The 21,470-nt window shown below is 46.6% G+C and overlaps 1 protein-coding gene across 4 annotated transcripts in view; it reads right to left on the reverse strand.

Moving 5' to 3' along the window:
* The window catches only part of CSRP2 (cysteine and glycine rich protein 2), an 881,805-nt gene that overhangs the window by 661,978 nt on the left and 198,357 nt on the right, over positions 1-21,470 (reverse strand). For all 4 annotated transcript variants that reach the window (XM_044087983.1, XM_044087982.1, XM_044087984.1 and 1 more), the window contains exon 2: positions 20,641-20,759. In XM_044087983.1, the coding sequence (XP_043943918.1) occupies positions 20,641-20,752 (112 nt within the window). In that variant the 5' untranslated portion in view covers positions 20,753-20,759. The remainder of the gene's footprint in view (positions 1-20,640; positions 20,760-21,470) is intronic.

Genomic DNA, 21,470 nt, shown 5'->3' on the forward strand with positions numbered 1-21,470 from the left:
CGAAGAGGTCGCAACACGGAACTCCCCATTCGCTGAAAATCTGACTTGCAACCGTCATATTCAGAGACCATTCATGAGGAGAGAGGATGGTCCTGCTCAATCTGTCGGCTATCACACTGGACTTGCCCGGTATGTGAGTAGCCACTAGGAAGCGTTTGGTCGAGACTGTCCATTCCCAAACTCTCATCGCTTCTCTGCAAAGAGGATAGGATCTGGTCCCTCCCTGTTGGTTCAGGTACCAAACAACTGACATGTTGTCTGAGTGAACAGCAATTACGCCCTGAGGGAGATAATCGTGAAGGGCTTGAAGGGACAGAAGTACTGCCCTCATTTCCAAGATGTTGATATGAAGCAAAGTCTCTTCCGGATGCCATTTGCCTTGGACTGACCTGCCCAGGGAATGCCCCCCCACCCTGTCTGGGAGGCGTCCGTGGTCAAAGTGGCCGCCGGAGGAGGTAGAACAAAGGGACGTCCCTGATTCAAGTTGGAGGGCACTAGCCACCAGCGAAGGTCCCGTCTGCAAGATTCCATGATCCATACAAGGTGACTGAGGGGAAGTTCCTGAAAGGACCACTGAGCTGAGAGAAGCCACTGGAGAATTCTCATGTGCAACCTTGCCAAGGGGACTAGAAGAACCATGGCTGACATGGATCCCAATAGCTGCAGAACCATTCTGGCTGGGGCTTTGGATCTGGGAAGTAAGGCTCGAACTTGAGCCTGTATGGTTTGTATCATGTCTGTAGGTAGATAGACCCGCATTTGGTTTGAGTCTAACTCTACCCCTATGAATCTTATTCATTGAGATGGCAGCAACACAGACTTTGGCTAATTGAAGGTGATTCCAAGGGAATTGCCCAGTGATATAGTGGCTTGTAGGCTCCGCAGAAGTAGATGCTTGGAGGTGGCAGTTAGGAGCCAGTCGTCTAGATACGGAAACACCTGGAATCCTAGACTTCTCAGGTGAGCAGTCATGACTGCCAAACACTTGGTGAACACCCTGGGGGCTGTGGTGAGACCAAAGGGCAGCGCACGGAACTGAAAATGACTGCCTCCTAGGCTGAAGCGCAGATGTCTCCTGGACGCTTGATGTACCATGATATGATAATAAGCGTCCTTGAGATCTATGGAGCACATCCAAACACCTTTCTCCAGCAATGGGAGAATGGTTTGTAGGGTGACCATTCGAACTTGGACTTTCTGACTGAACGGTTTAGGATGCTGAGGTCCAAAATGGGCCTCAAGTCCCGGTCTTTTGGCACCAAAAGAATCTTGAGTAAGTCCCTAATCTGATCTGGTCTGCGGGACCGGTTGGATGACTCCTTTTGCAGCAGCTTTGAAACTTCTGAGGCTGCGGTATCCCGTTGACTGGGTGGCGGGTCCGGGATTTTTTTGGGCTGGGGGGGGGGGGTGAGAGAATGGGATGGAGTAACCTCCGGCGATAATCCGAAGCACCCATCGGTCCTGAGTGATACCTTCCCAGGCCTTTAGGTGCTTCGAGAAACGACCCCGACTGGCTCCGGAGCAGCACAGCCGGGCAATCCCTCAGGGACTATGAAAGGCTGAAGAGCCACGAAAGGATTCACGGTCTCCAGTGTTGCGAGGGCCTCTGCCTCCTCTGGGACGGCGTCTTCCGGATGAATTTCCCCCTCCTCTGCCTCTGGAAGGGGAATCCTCCTGCTGAGAGGGGTAAGGCTTCTGAGATCTACGGAACCACATTTTCCCTCCTCTTTTAGCCTTGGGATAAGGCCGAAAGGGAGTGGAAAATCGTGCCCCTACGGCAGTCAGAGTCTTACCCTCCTGTTCACAGTGGGTTAGTGTGTCCTTTACCTTGGGTCCAAACAGGGAGGACCCATCAAAGGGGGCGTCGGCAAATGAAGACTTAAAGGCCTCCGAGAAATGACACAGCCAGGCTTGTCTCCGTAGAGCAATGCCTGTACCCGCCGCTCTACTCGCCCCTTCGGCCGCATAAGAAATGAGCCTCATGGACGAGTTTGAAATGGACGACATTGTAGCCAGCTGAGAGCCAACCGTCTGGGCCAGCTCCTCAGGCAGGTTACCCAAGAGGGTATCGGATAGCTCCTTAATCAGATCCCTCTGAAATCTGGTAAAGTGCGTAAGGTAGTTCAAGGACCTCAGTGTAAAGGCCGCTGAACTGAGGGTGCGCTTTCCGTACCGATCCATGCTCCTAGACTCCTTATTAGGAGGATGGACGGACGTCGAAGCTTCTGCTACATCTTGCTGGGTAGCAGATGCCACCACCAAAGCATCTACAGCCACACCTTTAGTTAGGAACTCTCTGTCAGGGGGCGCCGAGAGAAATTTGTTCGGACGAGCAGGCACCGGTTCCACATAGTCTGGGTGTTCCGCCTTCGACAGATCAAATCCAAGAGCTCGTCGAAGGGCGGAGACACCCAGGAGGCGGAGGGCTGAGCCCCGAAGGCCTTCAGGAACACAGACTCATCAGCAGAGGGAGGTTTGGACTGCCAGCCGCCTCGTTGTTTTAGGGCTTCCAGGATGTCTGCAAAGGAGACATCATCCGAGGACGACTTAGGGGACCCCTCTGCATCATAGAGATCAGTGTCGGATGTCAGAGACTCATCAGGGGAGTCAACGTGCTTCCTCTTGCACGATCTTTTCCAGGGGGATTCTTCCGAAGAGGCTTCAGAAGGACCTCCAGGAGGGGGAGAAACCCCAGCGGGGGTAATCTGAGGCCCGGGGGCTCCACTGTCTAAGGACAGGGGGACTGCCAACGACCCAGTTTCCATATGCAGGGAAGGAGCTGGGGAAACCGTGGAGGTAGCCAAGGAAGATTTGGCTAATGCACTCCTCATAGCCCTGAAGGCGGGACCACCAGAATCCTGGGAGGGTCCCACCTCCGTGGCCACGACAGTGGACGGCACTCCCGCCGCCGACGCACCAAGAGGGAGACTTGGGACCGAATTCATCAATCCCGAAGCCTCCCCCCCATGGCCGAAGGAAGAAGTCCGTGTACTGAACTCCGACCCAAGAGCCAGAGTTGGAGCAAGGGTCAGGCCCTAACACCTCCACAGGTTCCACCAGCACCGGCTCCAATGGTGCCAAAGCTGTTGGAGGAGGAATCACAGTAGGGGAGTGGACCATCGGCTCCGAAGCCAAATGGGCTGGAGCCGAAAATAGAAGTTATGTTCTTACCATAACGTTCCATGTTAGTTGTCTTCTTCTCGCCTTCTTCTTGCTGGATGGGTTCGGAGCCGACCTCGGCTCCGACTCGGCCACTCTAAAGCTCGAGAGTTGGTTCCACCGGCTCGAGGCTCCCCTTATATCCCACAATGCTAGGCGAGAGTTACCTCAGATCTCGTTTGTAAGCTAACCCCAGCTTATAACAGAAACAGTATAACTGTGAAAAACAGAATCCACCTCTAACAACAGGAAGAAGAAGAAGGGTGACCTACATCCTGAAACAAGAAATATGCATAATAGCATATAGCTAAGAAAGAGGTGGTAGAAAGAGAGGTCACGATCACAACTCCTCTAGGTCTGTCCAGGCCAGGGGAAGGAGGGTGGGGCCTTAAGAAGAAGCGAGAAGAAGACAACTAACATGGAACGTTATGGTAAGAACATAACTTCTATATGTTAAGTTGTCTATCTCGCCTTCATTCTTGCTGGATGGGACCGTCCCTAGCACCTTGTCCCGGTGGCCTAACGGAACAGACTCCTGAGAACAGTGGAACCAAAATTAGCTCTATGCCTAGAAGCTAAATCCAACTTATAATGGGAAATAAAAGTGTGAGGAGTAGCCCAAGTAGCCGCTGCACAAATGGTGTCAATAGGCAGTCTGTCTTGGAAGGCTAGAGAAGTAGCCAAAGCACTGGTGGAATGGGCTTTAGGCTTATTAGGCAGTTTTTGTGTCTAATCTCATAAACAAGGGTAATCAGAGATGTTAGCCATCTGGATAAAGATACCTTTGAAACTGGGAGTCCCTTTCTGCTTTCGCATAGGAGACAAACAGCTGATCAGATTTTCTGAATTGTTTCGTCCTGTCCAAGTAGTACCTTAATTGACGGCGAACATCCAGACAGTGTAATTTTGTTCAGACCTATTTGAATACTCCGGGAAAAGACAGGAGGTCAATGCATTGGTTTAGATTTGATGTTGAAACCACCTTAGGCAAAAAGGACGGGTTAGTTCAGAAGGAAACTCTGTCCTTATGGAACACAAGGTAAGGAGAACGACAACTGAGTGCTTGAAGTTCTGAAATTCTTCTAGCTGATGTGATAGCCACCAGAAAGAGAGTTTTCCATGATAATAACTTTAAGGAACATGAAGCTGCAGGTTCGAAGGGGAAAGAATCAAAGAAGCAAGAACTAAATTTAGGTCCCAAGGAGAAGGAGGATTTCTTACAGGAGGTCTGAGAAGAAAAACTCCTTTCAAAAAGGCTTTGCAGAGTTTGTGGGACATTAGGGCGGATTCAGAAATACCCACATGGAAATTAGAAATAGCTGCCAATTGAACCTTAAGAGTAGATGGAGATGAACCTGCATGGAAGAGTTCAGCAAGAAAATAGAGGACTAGTTGGATGGAAGCGGTGAAAGGATCTATGTCCTTTCCTTGTGCCCAATATGAAAATCGTTTCCACTTACTCAAATAAATCTTTCAGTGGAAGATTTATGGGAAGCTATCAAAATATCTCTAACAGAGTGAGATAATTGAGGAAGCCTGGCTACGGTTGGAAGTGGAGGAACCAAGCAGTGAGGTTCAGAGAGGGGAGGGAGCGATGAAACTGACCCGACTGATGGATCAAAAGATCTGGAACTAGGTCCAGATTCCACGGTCGCTCCAAAAGAAATCGATGCAGAAAGGGGAACCGCACTTGTCGAGGCCAGTAAGGAGCAATGAGGATCAATGAGGCCTTCTGAGCGATAGCTTTCTGTATTACTTGAGAGATCAGTGGGAAAGGAGGAAATGCATACAGAAGTCCCGGGCCAAACTTGGACTAGCGTCCCTGCTGGGTTGGCCTGGTAAAGGGAATAGAGTGAAGTATTCTCTGCACTTGCTGTTTTGGGGAGTAGCAAAAGATCGCAGCAAGGCTGACCCCACTTGAGAAAAATCTCTCTCACTACAGAGTCTTTCAGAGACCACTCGTGAGGCATGAGAATAGCTCTGCTCAACTTGTCCGCAATGTGATTGGACTTCCGGGGATGTGCGTTGCTATCAGAAAACGCTGAGAAGAAATCGCCCATTGCCACAGTCTGAGTGCTTCTCGACACAGGGGTATGATCTGGTTCCGCCTTGTTTGTTGATGTACCACACTACAGACATATTGTCTGTCTGGATTGCAATCGTTCCCAAGGGAAGAGAGTGTTGAAGGGCTTGCAACGCTAAAAGCACTGCTCTCATCTCCAGAACATTTATGTGCAAGTGGCATTCGTTTGGTTGCCATGTGCCCTGGACTGTCCTGCCCTGATAATGCCCCCCACCCGATCAGGGAGGCATCCGTTGTCAGAGTAGCAACCGGAGGAGGTGGAACAAATGGTCTCCCAACAGGAGCTGGGGAAGACATCCACCACATGAGATGCTTTTGCACGCTTGCGTGATCATAATGGTGTGAGACATTGGAAGTTCCTGGTATGACCATTGAGAAAGAGCATCCACTGAAGGATCCGCATGTGGTATCTGGCCAATGGAAGGAGGGTATGGTCTGCCATGATTCCCAACACCTTTAGAACTAACCTGGCTTTGGCTCTGTTGTTGTTGAGAAGTAGTGATACCAATTTTGAATGTCTGATATCCTTTGGTTCGTTAGTGTTGCAGACATGTTTACAGTATCTAATTTTGCCTATGTAGGTAATAGTGCGACAAGGCGACAAAACAGACTTTTCGCAATTTATTGAGATACCCAGATTTTGACAGGCGAAAAGTGTAATCTCTGGCCATCAGAAGGAGATGCTTGGTGGGAGCTGTGAGGAGCCAGTCGTCCAAATATGGAAACACCTGGAATCCTTGTCGTCTCAGGTGAGAAGCTACCACTGCCATGCATTTGGTAAACACCGGGGCAGTGGTGAGACCAAAGGGCAGGGCCCTGAATTGAAAATGACTGGTTCCCAGCCTGAAGCGGAGGAATCTTCTGGAGCGTCTGTTCATTTTATGTGATAGTACGCGTCCTGAAGGTCTATAGAGCACATCCAGTTTCCTTTTCCCAATAGGGGAAGAATGGATTGCAGCGTGACCATCCGAAATCTTGTTTTCTTGACCGATCTGTTCAAGATACTGAGATCCAAAATTGGTCTCCAGTCCCCTGTTTTCTTTGGAACTAAAAGAACCTTGAGTAGATTCCGGATCCTAGTTGGTCTGCTGGCACTGGCTGAATAGCTCTTTTGCAAGCAGTTTTGAAATTTCCAAAGCTGCTATATCCCTTTGAGCGGTGGGACATCTGGAAGGGATTTTTGACTGATTTGGAAAGCGAAGAAAGGGAATAGAATAACCTTCGAAATGATGGACTGTACCCATTTGTCTTGTGTCAAGGATAGCCAGGCTTCTGGGTACAGTGACAATCTTCCCGACTGCCTCCGAAGATGGGCAGTCGGGCAACACCTCAGGGATGCTGAAAGGGCTTATCTGAGAACGCGTTTCGATTGCCCTGGTTCTGCGGACCCTCTGCCTCTAGGCGGCGTCTACCATTGTTGTTCCCCCTCTGCCTCTGGCGGGAACCGACTCTGTCGTCAGGCGAAGTCCCTTGGGATTGTTTACGGAACCACATCTTTCCCCTTCTGGCCTTTGGGGTAAGGCCTAGAAGGAGTAGAAAACGGACTCCGACGGCAGAAAGGGTCTTGCCATCAGTCTCGCACCTAGTCAGGGTTTCTTTCACTTGTGGACCAAAAAGAGATGATCCATCAAAAGGGGAGTTCGTGAAAGACGTCTTGAAAGGTTCCCAAAATTGCATAGCCGCATCCAGGCGTGCCTACGTAAGGCTACCCCTGTTCCTGCGGCTCTGCTCGCTCCATCGGCCGCATAAGAGAGGAGGCATGGAGGAGTTGGAAATAGAATTAAGGATAGCCAGCTGCGTGTTCATTTTCTCTTGGAAACCCGCGGCTGTAGGGTCCTTCAGCATTTCACTCGCTTCTTTGATCAAGTCCCTTTGAAGGCGAAAGTGAAATGGCACAGGTAATTCAGCGAGCATAGTAAATGTCGCTGAGGAGAACATCCGCTTCCGTACCTATCCATGGACCTAGATTCCTTGTTAGGTGGATGGACAGGCACTGAAGGATCAGCCAGTTCCTTCTTTGTGGCGGCAGCTACCACCATAGCATCCACAGAGACTCCTTTTGATAAAAATTCCTTGTCTGATGGAGCTGTGATGAATTTGGAGCGTCTCCTGGGAGTGGGGTCCACTGAATCAGGAGCCGTCCATGCCTTTTTAGCAACCACCTGCATGAGGGGGTCCAAGGGGGGACACCCAGGAGGTGGAAGGACGAGAGCCAAATGCCTCAAGATACACAGATTCGTCCTCTGAAGGGTTGAGGGCTGGCCAATTTCCCCTCTGTTTAAGGATCTCCAGAATGTCTGCAAATGAGACATCTTCAGAAGGGGAACGGGGAACCCTCAGAATCATCCAGATCTGTGTCGGAAGTGATAGACTCAGGTGAGTCAATGTGCTTCCTCTTGCACTTCCTCTTCCGAGGGGGCTCTTCTGCCAAATCAGGAGAGGCCTCGGAAGGATGAAATCCCAAAGGGAGCTCCTGAGGAGTTGGCTCTCTGCGGTCCGGGATGAGGGAGTGAGTCGATTTACCCTGAGGCAGCATAGAGGGAGGGGCTGGACGGAGCCGACTGTGGAGTAGAGCCAGGCTCTAACACACTCCGCATGACCTCGAAAGCACCCCTGTCAGGCAGAGCCAGAGGTCCCGCTCCGAGGAGCTAAGGACCCCCTCGGCACCGACAGTGATGGCTCCGAGGCCGATGTCGGAGCCGAACTCACCAGCGCCAAGCACCGAGAGGAGGGGGTCGGACAAGGGTCCGATGCCACTCACCCCTCGGAGCCGACGAGGGAAGTCGGCGCCGAGATTCCTCCATGGAAGAAAACGGAGCCGACGGGCGAAGACAATTGTCTCGGCTCCGAGGTGACCACAGTCTCGGTTCCGACACGACCCGGCTCGAACTCAAGAGAGTCGAAGGAGGAAAGAGTTGATGGACGGGGCAGGCACCGACTGATGAGTCGGGCTCTGAAGCATCTGGGCTAGTGCCTCAGACTTGAGTAGTCGACTCACCACCCTCTGAAGGTCATGATCGGACAGCCTCGATGACCTAGAGGAATGAGACCTTTGGCTCCGTTCAGACAGCAGGGGAGATCCTGGAGCCGAATGAACGGAGCCAAGAGAAGGTGACCTAGACCTCTTTCTGGTTGTCGGCTCCGAAGATCTTGTCGGAGCCGACACGGTACTCGATAACCTCGGCTCCGGCGGGCCGAGGAAGCCACAGAAACTGTGGACTGAGTCTTATCGGCTCCAGCGGAGCCGATAAAGGCAAGGTTGAACAACCTGAGGTCTCGGCTCAGAAGCGGGCGAAGACCTCGATGCCTTGGAGGGCTTCCCTGTTGAGACAGACAGGGAATCCTCAGGCTTCAACAAGCCTCTCAGAATAAGCTTGTTTTTCTTTCCTGCAGGACCCTGGGGCTGAAGCCATGGCAAACAGCACAGGAGTCCTGCAGGTGCAAAGGCCCCAGACAATAGACACAAGAAGTGTGAGCGTCTGTCAGAGACATTTTCTGACAGCACGCATCACACTTCTTGAATCCGGAGACCTTTGCTTCTTTAGACATAGCCTAACTGGTGAACACAAACACGCACTCAAACACACCAGTTATACCCTGTCAAAATAACTACTTTAGTAAAAATACTAAAAAATAAAGTACAATAAAGTACAATAAACAGTAGTTTAAACTACACAAACACTCCCTAGGGAAGGGAAGGCCCAAGGCCCAAGGGAAGAACTAAAAGTTCTTTTAAACAAAAAACGGGAAAAAATTAGGTCGGGGATAAAGTTCAATGAACTACACTAATTAGATAATAATTAAACTAAAAAAAGGGGTAAAAAGAGTAACTTTTAATAGAAAAGCTTAAACTCACCAGGAACCGGTAGAACAACCAACCTCGAAGCTGTAGCGGCAAACGAGATCTGAGGTAACTCTCGCCTAGCATTGTGGGATATAAGGGGAGCCTCGAGCCGGTGGAACCAACTCTCGAGCTTTAGAGTGGCCGAGTCGGGGCCGAGGTCGGCTCCGAACCCATCCAGCAAGAATGAAGGCGAGATAGACAACTTAACATCTAGCTTTTGGAACACCGGAGACTGGAAGAGTCGAAGGAGCACCCTGTCGATGTCCGAATCAGACATCTTGGATGATCTAGAGGATACCGATTGGGCCCGAACCAATTTCTCCATCGGCTCCGAAGGACTCGGGGACTGGCTCCGAATGGACTCAACAACTATCGGCTCCGAGGAAGGTTTCAAGGAAATTTCCCTCGGTGCCGATAAGGACTTCGGCTCAGAGGGGGATGAGTCTGAGCCGGTAACCCTTATCGGCTCCAATATCAGTGGAGCCGATGAGGGTGACCCGCCTCTCGATGCCCCAGACCTCGGCTCCGAAACCAGAGGGGTCGAGGCTGGAGGCATCGAGGCAGACCGTTCCGACCTCGGCTCCGAAGTCCGTGGAGCCAATGGAGAAGCCTGCTTAGATTTTTTAGCGATCGGTTCCGACTGACTGATCGGAGCCGACGCTTTCTTCTTTTTAGAAGGAGACGGAGAGGAAGATAAAGCCTCCTCGAAGGAAGGCTTGATTAATCCCTTGAGGATTAATTTGTTCTTCCTCTCCTGGAGGACTCTGGAAGAGAACGCGTGGCACACACTACACGACTCTTGTAGGTGCATAGCAGCTAAGCAATAGACAAACGAGGAGTGGTCGTCCGTTATGGACATTTTAAAACCACACCTCGTGCATTTCTTAAACCCGGAGGGTTTGTGTTCTTTAGACATAACTGCTTTACCACAGAACCTATCTAAGTGAAAAAAGAAAAACACTAAACCTAGTCAAAGGGTAAAGTTAAATTAAATTAAACAACTTTAACAAAATTATACTATATATTTTTTTTTTTTTTTTTTTTTTTTTTTAAAATCACACTAAACAGTTAAACAGACAAAAAGATAAAGAAAGTCAAGACCCTCTAACTTAAACGGGTGCTTGACCCAAGAAAGATATACAAACAGCAAAGCAACAGGGGAAGGCCCCTCTAACTAAAACGGGAAACCTTCCCTGACTAAAGAAATCACGAATTTTTCAAGAAATTCACCAATCACACTAATATGACAACAATAGCTGTTAAAACAGCTTTTGGGTTCAAAGTAAGGAAATCTGTGACAGGAAAAGCCTAAATAAATAGTACTTAGCCCAGCCAATGTTGAGACCACGTCTAAGCTTGTTAGCGGCAAACGAGATCTGGGGGATTAGTGGTGGTGCATCCTGGGATAAAGATAGCTCAGCCAATTAGAGGCCTCGCTCTATAGCATAAGCGTGCCGAGTCAGAGCCGAGGGATCGGCTCCGAACCCATCAGTTCAGAATGTAGGCGAGATAGGATCACATAACATCTGGGTTTTTGTGGCCAGTTGGTTGAAGTAGGTTGTTTCTCTGGAATGAGGAATGCCATCTGGGAAGCTGTGTTCAAGCTTGCTCCCAGGAATACAATCTGTTGGGAGGGTACTAGGTGTGATTTCTTTTCGTTGATGGTGTACCCCAGTGAAGTCCGAAGTCTCTTTACAAATGCCAGGTGCTGTAATAGCAAGTCCTGACTTTTGGCCTCAATCAGGCAATCGTCCAACCAAGTACGGGTAAATTTGAATTCTTCTCTACCTGCAAAAGAGGCAATGGTTGGAGCTAGGCACTTTGGCTTATCTACTGCGCCCAGGGTATTCTCAAAGGGAAGTGCATACAGCCTGCCTGGAAGCGTAGGTATTTCCTTCAAGACTCACTTATGGAGATGTGCAGGTAAGCTTCTTTTAAGTCTAGGGTTGCCAGCCACGAATCCTTGGCTAGCATAGGAAGCAGTTGTTGGACAGTCAGCATTTTGAATTATGGAACCACCAGAAAGGTGTTGAGAATAGACAGATCCAGGATGGGATGCCAGCAGTTTTCTTTTCTGGGAACCAGGAACAGTCTTGAATAAAAACCTTGTCCCCTTTGTTCTGCTGGGACAGGTTGAGTAGTCTTGATGCTGAGGAGAGAGAGTACTTGCTTTTTGGCCTCAGCCCACTGGTTTGGGGGAGGTCTGGCCATCCACTTGGGGTTGGAAGTGGAATCTGTATCCTAGGGAAACAAAATGTTCAAAGCCCACTTGTCTTGGGTAATGTATTCCCATTTTTGCATACAGGGCTAGCTTTCCTCTTAAAGGTGCAAGTAGGTGAGCAAGGCTTGGAGGAGTTAAGGATAAGTCATTGTGCAATTTTACCATAGGAGTGGCTTACTACTCCTTGTTTTGGACACGAGAGCACTCCATTGCTTGGATCTGTGCATAACCTGAGACTGAAGTCTTGGTGGTCTGCTGCCCCTGGGTTTGGACTGAGAAGGCCTGGAAGAGACTGGAAAGGATCAGTTCTTTGAAGGCCAATGCCTACTGAATCTGGGTGGCTGCACTTATAAGAAATCTTTAACAGTTTGCATAGATTTAGCTTTTTCCTCCATCCTTTTGAGGACTACTTCTGCTTTATTGCCAAATGGGCGCTCTTGGTTTAAGGGTGCATCTAGTAATTTTGCTTTTATATGACCTGGCAAGTTTTGTTCCTTAAGCCAAGCATGCTGCCTTCTAAGTACAGACCCAGTGACAGCAGCCCTGCAAGATGCTTCTAAAGCATCATAACCACACTGCAAAGTATGTTTACCAACTTGGTCAGCAGAATGCATTAACACTTGTAAATGTTTGTGTTCTGCACAGTCAGGAATCAATATAATTTTCTGTTTAATTATTCCCATAATATGCTGCTGATACTTTAACATATGAAACTGGCAATTTACAGCCCTAATGGCCAGAGTAGCAGAGGTGTATACCTTCTTACCCCATCTGTCTAAAGTCCTAGAATCCCTGTCAGAAGGGATAGGATTTTTGACAGTAGGAGCCTTAATGTCTTTTGGTCCTTGGGAAATGGTTTCTGGATCCGCAGTAGGGTTATTGAAAAGGAATTTGAGTGTGTCAGTTACTCTATAGTACAGGTCAGGTTTCATGGGAGCTGGAGGCAAAGTATCCGTGGTAAGGCTGTATTCCAAGAAAACATCATCTACAATCTCCAGCACATGAGGGATGGCTAGAAGCCTGTGCTGAGATAGGTTTAAGAATTCCGAGTCTCTTTCTGGACTGAGAATAGTCCTGGCTTTCCCAGTGGAAATGCTCCCTAAAGGTATGCAAGGTTTCACCAAAAGAAAAATCTTCTGGAAGGGAAGCAGAGGGAATGGAATCCTCTGCATCAGAATCCTCATAGGTAGACAAGTCCTGGTAGTCAGAAGGAACAGAGATATCAGATTCCTGATCAGAAGAATCAGAAGGAAAGTCGGTTCTAGGTCTCTTAGATGGGGACGGCTGGCTTCCCCTAATTAAGGTAATAAGGTCTTCAGCCATTCTAATAATTTGTTTTTGAGGCATGTAGGCCTGGGAATGCGCTTTGGTAGTCGGTTTTCTAGGCGTAGTGCGAACTTTAGTACTGAGGAATTCGGTATTTCTGGCTTGAAACAAAGTCGCCGGTTTAATATGAAAGTGGGTAGGCCTGTATACACCCTCAGAAGCCGGTGCCTGCACAGCAGCTCCGGACCCATCCAAGGTAGAGACATCCACAGGTTCCATAGTCGAAGAAGCATCTCGTGCATACCGGACTCCGAATGGGTCTCAGTAGAGGCCTGCGAATCAATAGAAGTGGGTATCAGGGGCTGCATAAGTGCCTCACTGAGTACCGGCGGACTGGCGACTAGCTTAACGGAAGCGTCGACAGTTTTGGACATATGCGGTCTGTCTCTGTTTTTATCCTTACGTTTTTTCGGAAGATTGGTTGTTGGATAGCTTAACGAAGTCATTTTGGAGTACGGAGATAGAGAGCGAAAGTATTTAGCTACAAAAACAGCCCGACGATGAAAAGTTTGGGCGTTGAACAAGGCACAAAACTGACAGCGAGGGACGTCATGGTCTGGGCCTAAACGGGTGACGCAGTAAAAATGAAAATCTGAGGTATTTGCTTTCCACAGATAAGACAATTATTCATTTTTTCTGACATCAGATAGAGCAAGAAAAAAGGATCCCCAACGGGGTACTTATCTTTTTGAAGACTTCAGGTCTGAAACTTGAAAACGAAAATTTCAGGAGTCGGCTGACCGGCATTTGCGAACTGCTTCTGCTTCGGGCACCACATGGCAAGAAAGACTGATGTAATAGCTTCGGCTGCATGTTTTATACCTCTGATGACTTGAAGTCATGGAAGAAGCGACAGCATCCAACGCAGAAATCCCCAAGACTCTGGTATTCAAGCTGGCTGAGGGCTACCTGCAGGCAGATAACCCAAATGTGATGACTAACAGTGAAACACGAAGAACATCTTACTATATCTATATGCTCTCCCTTTTACACCCTCCCTCTAGATCACTACATCCCCTCCTCTACTACTTTCTTCTTCTGTACCATCTCTTCCTCTGATCTGAGGCCCTGAGGCCCCTTGTACATGCACGTTTCTCTTTTTTTTTTACTCCTGCACTAGTTTCTTCCTCAGATTTGAGGTCGCCTGCACTTGCACAATTTCTCCTTCTAGCCTCTAATCTAATAATGCCATATTATTCTCAAATGATTACCAATAACCTTAATTCCCTTACTGCATTCCTCTTGGATTTATTATTGTTTTTCTTTTTATACCCTTATTATATTTTTGTATATAGCTATGTTTAATTCCATGCAGTACATTATTTTTTTCTTATCCATTGTATTCATGACATTGTTTTGCTCTGTATTACTGTAAATTTGTCTCTACTTGTATGTCTGTTTGGAGCTTTTCCCCTCGGGTCTCCACTGAAAAAGGGTAAATTCTTACCCTGCTGGACCAACCCGGTTAACAAATGCAAATAAAATGAATAATAAAATGAATAATAAAATAAAGTCTTTCAAACAAGCTTCAGACCAGTTGGGACGTCTTTATGGGTACTACTGTCCACAGGGAAACTCCTGGTACTCCACAAGAAAATCCTCAGAAAAGCCTTGGACACTCCTCTGCTCAGTTTTGGGCTGGTGGCCAGAGGAATAGGGAAAAGGAGAGCAATACGGATGTGCAACCCCAGACACTAAACAGTCCTGCAACAACTCTCTGCATAAGTAAACTTGAAATAACCATTAAGAAAATGGAGCTGCTCTCCAATAATATGTACACTGAAATAAGACTGAATTTCTACAGAAAATAACTTTGTTTGGCAAGAAGCATGGAGTCTGCTTCACTTTACTTATGTAGTGACTCACTCTTGCTCTTATATAAAGTCGATGTTTTCAAGTCACTGTTGCAAAACTGTAGCAGCTTTCAACATTTATTTTTCCCCCCTCCTGACCATTTTTTTGACTCTCGCACAGCTGTCTGCTGCTCAGTGTGCCTCTCCTTCACCCATCAGGTCTGCTACACCTCACTATCCTCCCCCACAATCTCTCTATCCGACCATGTACATGACTGATGAAGAGATCAAGGCATCATGGGTCAGTCTGATTGCTGCAAAGGGTACGTTTGCCCTCAAGCCCTAACCCCTCTCCTCTCCCCTCCTGCACGCTTATGTACTATCCATGGGTAAGCATGTAATGGCTGTTGCTGCATAATGCCCATGCCTCCATAGGCAAATCAGTTAATGCCCTTCCTCCTTGTAGAAAACATTCCACATATGTCCCTGGCCTCCACTAGTGATCAAACAGCAACAGTGTGCCCGAGTACATGCCTCTCCCCTGTTCCTTCCCCTGAAAGACTAAGCTCATGCAAGTTGCTCAAGCCCAGCCCCTGCCCATCTTCTACAGTGCTCGAGTCACTGAACACAGGTCATCCAGATCTTAGTTAGGATTCCAGCTGTCTGGGCCACAATGTCTGGCTTAATGTCAATGATTAACTGTTTTTGGTGTCTAGACTCCAAACCCACTCTTGACCTGGCATTATACTGTCTGGGGTGGGAGGCGGAATCCAAACAGGCATGAGGATACTACGAGTTTTCACTATCCAGCATCCAAGCAATGAGAACACTACTTTTATTTTTACCAAACCAGACCCTAGTGTTCAAGCGAGCATTTGTATCACAGCAAGGCCCCCCCCCTTTTCCACCTCGTCCAAAGATGTGTGTTCCACCACATGCACTGACAGGGGCCATCTTCACTGACTTTAGCAGCTATACCAAACTCTTTTTTGGCAAAAACTCCCTATATTATGATGGGCCTCTGCTTTCCAGCCAAGGCCCTGTTATTAGGGCAGTGCTATGAACTAGGTGTAACCACCATCTATCCCTAACTGCCAAGATGGACGGATGGATGGATGGATGGATGGATGGATGGACATTCACATCCTCCTTGCCTGCACTCTCAGAAGCCCAAGCTGCTGGTTAAACTCTGGCCTTCTGTGTTACAGCTGGAGGTTTTCCCCACTACTCCACCAGTGCAGGCTCAATCTAGCTACAATCTGAATGTATGCATGCTGCTGGCTAGTCTTATCTCAAGACATTCATTTACCCCATACCAGGGCTGCTACGACTAAAGACGTTTCTTTACTAATACAAGTACTATAACTTACCAATTTCTAAAGTAAGGCTGTTATTTCTAGTTGAATGACTGTGCATAATAAAGTTAAATTCAGAGTAGCAAAAATTATTTCATTTTATGGTTTTGATGAAACATGATTATAGCCTCTCTGTGGGATTTGTTATATACAGAATGTAATTTAGCTGTAAAAACCTCTCAGGGTAAGGCATGGATTACAAAGTATCTTTTTTTTTAGTATGTGGGATCAAAAGACTACATGCAGGAGGATGTTGCACAGCAGTCTTGATTTTTTTTTAAATCCCTCAGACCACTACAGACCATCAGCACATATTAACGTATCTGGTCCACTCATTCCTCACTGACAGGAGAGACATCAACAGCCCATTTATTCCCACATAAGGAGAGACTCAATCACAAGGATATCATGCAGGCAGGCATCAAGGTCTCCCTTCCCAAAGACTGGCAGCTTCTGAGGCACACTACAGCTCCTAGTCTTTGGGAAGAGGAATATTCAAGCTTCCCACTGTGACCGCCCTTAATACATGACTACACCACAACAGCACATTCCCTTTAGTCTGGGCTCTGTGGGCTGCACCACCCAGATCTCCCAATGGGTGTCGCCCAAGTGATGAGTCAAGCCAACTCCCTCTACTTCCCTCCCCCGGGTGGGCCACTCACTCCCATCATCTTGCCAACTTCTTCCAGCTCCAGTACATGCTAACTGAACACTAATCATCTGGCTTGCATCCCTTTGTGCCATGGGAACGCAAGTTTTATACAATGGGAACATCACCTTTGGATGAATAAAAGATACTGTGCACAAGATGACCGAATCCACAGCAACATTTTGTAGCTGCCAAATTTACACTGAAACTGAAATTAAATTGATCATCCACTGTGACATCCAAAACTTTAAAATGACATAGTACTGAAAGCAGAGGATTGTTTAGAATAAAGGTACTATTACTGCTTCTCATACCCATAGCCACAATTTATTTTTACTGTTAAGCAAAAATTGACTGTTTCTACACAAGTCCATAAGCCCCTAAGAGTTCACAATGATATCACTGCTAGCAATCACTGGGCAAACTCTGACTCACTGGCAACCAGTGACAGGCACAGAAAACATGAAAGTATTATGCAGTGTTCCCTGATTTACTCCCATGGTGGCCAAGCTAAGGTGTGAATTAAAATTCCAGAGTTTAAAAGCTGATGTCTTGGCCTTAAGTCAATTCTTTAGTGAGTTTAAGTGTGAACTTGCATGGGTAATGTGTGACAGTGTACCATGAAGAAATGTGTTGAATTTCTTGGCCAAGCCTTTACATCCATAAAGATAGCATTATCAAATGAATTAATTTTAGGGCTATACAAACTTACAAGATTAGACACACTAGAAGCCTCTAGTAACTACATGGTCTGTGCTGGATACCAATAATAAATTAAGCACTGTTACTTTCATCAGGGTACATCTGAGGCATTGTTCAATATGCTACTAAGGCAGCCAAACCCATTTAGCTAGTATTCTTGGGCTGTCGTGACAAGGATTTTTTTATGATAGCATTTCTAACAGGGATGAAGACTTGTGTAAATGCTTCATATCCCAAAGCATTACCTAATAACAGTACCAACCTCTAACCTCCGACCCCTTCCATATTATCAAGTATATCTTCATTTCCAAACTTTAACAAAACTGCCCTCCACTACCTGACAACTCCCATTTAGGTTCATAGGTTGGTACTAAGCTATCGGCCCTAGGGCCTATACAAGCCTAGCCATAACAATTCCCTGGCTATTTCTTCCCACAATATTTACCTCCCTTCTCCCTCACTTACCATCTTCCTCAATCCCTCTTAACCTTTCTCACCACCCACGCCTAATCTGTTTATTACAACCAAATCTACCGCACTTTTGTACTTCCTCCTTTCAAAATACAGAGTGAATCTGACCAATGTAAAATTATATTCCTACTGACATTTTCATTGTACGTACTTTTGATATTACTGTAATTACCAGTGCTTATGTTTTGTTACTATTACTGTTTATGCTTTACTAATCTTCGCCTTTGTTATTATTTTACTTGCAGCCTCTCAGGCCGAGTCTGAAAGTGGACCATTTGGATCAGCACTCTTCTCTGAAAAGGAGCTTTGCAAACAATTTTTTAGTTCTGTTACTTTCAGTGACTACCTTGTCCCTAACCTTAAAAAAGTTACTGGATTCATTAACGGAAAAAATAAAAAAAATCGTATTTACTACCTTTACTTACTTGAGATTTTCATACAGCTTGCTGTACCTCTCTAATGCTAACAGAAACTTCTAATGCATGACACAGTTTAACAAAGTTCCCAAAGTGTCCTATTCCTTGAAGGACTACAGTCTTTACACTGCTATACTACATCTCCAGGAACATAGGTTCATAGGTTTATACTAGGCTAGCTGCCCTAAGGCATTTATAAGCCTAGCCCAAAATTATGTGGCTTACGCCACCCCTTATATGAAAAAATACTGTACCCATTAGTTTGTTGTGCCTCTGTCCAGCAGTGACACAGAGATGATTCCCGGGGTAAACCTACGATCTCCCATCCACAGGTCAAGATTTCTCTTGAACAGAGCCAGCGAGGTGCTCTGCCTCACATGGACCGGGATTTTATTCCACAGCATAGGGAGTCTCTGAGTGATAAATCTATCCCTCCAACACGTCCGATTTATATCCGTGCTAAGGTTTAAGTTGCTTGCTCTAGTGGTTTTGGTGGATTTGGATTTTTTGAGGTGGTGCATGTCCATTAATTCTGGGTTGGACATAGCCTTGTATGTCAGGCACATGTCACCTCTGAGCAGACGGTATGCGACTGAATAGAGCTGGAGTTTCTTCAATCTGGCAGCATATGACAGATTTTGGAGTCCCTTTATCCTTTTGGTGAGGAACTTTTGGGATCTCTCCAATTGCTGCAGATGTCGGGTGAGATACATCCCGAATGGGGCATTGTACTCGATCATTGGTCTGATAAGTGAAGAGTACAGGGGAACAATGACCTCACTAGATCTGGATGTGAATCCCTTCATGATCAGGTGGGCAATGTAGAAGGTCTTTCTAACCACTTTAGCAACGTGAGTGTCAAAAGAAAGGCCAGTGTTAACCTGGGTCCCCAGGTCCCTGATAACCTCTTCTGTGCTTAGTGGATTGCCACCTATATGGTAGCTTGGGGTTACCTTGTTTTTCCCGAAGGGTATGACTATACATTTTTTGGCGTTTAACTTCAGGCCATGGCTCTGGCACCAGCTATCTGTTTCCGTGAGTCCCTTCTGAAGGATATCCGTGTCCGATGCACTTTCCACTATGGCCAGTTTGCAGTCGTCTGCAAACTTTGTCAATAAAGTCTTCCCACGTTGGCCTGTACTTCTGAGAAGTAGATGCCGAACAATAGGGGGCAAGGACCGAGCCCTGTGGGACACCACTTGTGACCGGCTTGGAGTCTGACATAGCGCCAGCAACTCTAACCCTGTGGGTTCTGTCCTTAAGCCAGTTTGCAACCCATCTTGTGACATATGGGTTTACATTTAAGCTGGTAAGTTTTTCTACAATACCCGAGTGGGGTATTGTGTGGCTCTTGCAAGGTCAAGGTAGGCTGTATGGACTTCCTTTCCCTCATCAATGGCCTTGGTGACTGTTTTGAAGAAGTCGACCACGTTCAAAAGGCATGATCTGCCCTTGACGAAGCCAAACTGGGTCGGGTCCAATGACTGCAAGTCCCCTATATCTTTGTTTATGAACTCCATTATGATCCTCTCCATAGCTTTGCAGACTAGACTTGTTAAGCTTATGGGGCGGTAATTACCAGGGTCCGTAGAGGCACCGCCTTTGTGGAGTGGGACCACAGTTGCCGTACGCCACTCCTTGGGCACGTATCCTGTGGTAAGGCTGAGATTAAACAGCTGCCTTATGTGCGGGTTTAACTCCTCATTTAGCTCGTGTAGCACACAGCCGGGGACACCATCCGGTCCCATTGATGCTGTGTTTTTAGCTTTAGAGAGCAGCTTTCACCTGCACATTTGAGATGTCTGGGAGGCTACACTCCGCTGGGATAGTTATCTCTCCTTTAGGGGAGAGGGGGTGAAGTTTGCACTGAACCTGTCTGCCAGTATGTTGGCAATGTCTGTGGGTTCAGTGATTTTTGTATCATTTTGGACTAATTCTGAGCATATCTGGGAGTTTCCACCCAGGTTCCTAACATAGCTGAAAAAGGCCTTATGATTGTCCTTTGAATCCATGGCAATTTTTCTCTCAAAATTGGCCTTAGTTGATTTTATGAGTGCTCGTATTTTTTTACTAATAATGATCAGGGGTGACTTCCCTTCTATGGAGTTTGTTCTATCATGTAACGGCTTTCTCCTCTTATTGTAAAGTTTGTTAATGGCTGGGGCCCACCAGACTGGACGTTTGCCCTTTGTGGAAAGAGTCTTGGTTTTATTTGGGATTGCCTGATCCATGCAGTCCTGGAGGTGTTCATAGAAGGCATTTGTAAGGGCTTCTGCAGCTTGGGTTGTGGTTTCCACTGGCTCAGGGGCCTTGAAGGATACCACACCAGTCTTGAGTAGTGTGAAGTTATTGTATCTTCGGTTTTTAGATAAAGTAGTATAAAGTTAGAAATATTTCTATGTTCATCTGTTTGGACCTGAAGACGAGAACAAGCACGTCTAAGGATGGGAAATGCCCCTTCTCAATGGGATGATTAAGACACATTTCAGTAACTATATACAGACAGCAAAAATGCCAGTATAACAACATCTGTGTGAAATTCAGGAATCTGCAAAAATCAAATCAATAAATAAACACACTTACTTGTTTTAAGAATATTAAAATAAAGACACATTACTTACTGCAAAGAAAACAACACTTGTGATAACTCTGACCATCACATTGCACTTCTTCAGCATGGTAAACTGTCCTTAAACATGCTCCACATTTGTTACCACCTCCCCAGTTTGGCATTTTGTCTCTGTTAGAAGAAAAACAAATGTCACTACTTAAATGAAGACTCAGGAAACAGCAGCTTTCAATATCAAATGAGATGTTAACCCAGAAATGGGCATGGGAGCTGAGGGTACCATACAAAATTATAGTATTCTCTCCCACGCGTTCCTTATAAGTTTTTACTAAGGACTTCCAATGAACACTGTAGATAACACTACTATGTGATGTACTTGTCTTTGAACAGTAGCTCAGAGAGGGCAGTTCTTACAAGAGGTACAACTGCATGAACCAACCTCTTCATCACCTGTTACTTTTGCAAGCAGGACATTCCACATAAGGGCATTTCTTCAAACAGCATCAGGCTACAGGTTTTTGCAAATGTGATGCATATAAAATGACCAGTATAATTAAGGCATTTTTGGTCAATTAAAACAACTATCATAATTATCAAAAAAATAGAAGTTATGTCCTTACCATAACGTTCCATGTGGAGTGTTCATCTCGCCTTTGTTCTTACACATGGGTTCGGAGCCGATCCTCGGCTCCGTGTCGGCCGCTTGCAAGCTCTGCATCGAGAAGAAGCTCGAGACAATCTAATACCCACAATCCCCCTCTGCCTTTACCTCAGATCTAGTTTGCAAGCAAACCAGTAGCCAGATGCTTACATCACATATGCACAGAACTAAGAGTCTATATATATATATATATATATATATATATATATATATATATATAT

This window comes from Protopterus annectens, chromosome 11.part0, assembly GCF_019279795.1.
Source record: "Protopterus annectens isolate FY-2018-M chromosome 11.part0, PAN1.0, whole genome shotgun sequence".
NCBI lineage: Eukaryota > Metazoa > Chordata > Ceratodontiformes > Protopteridae > Protopterus > Protopterus annectens.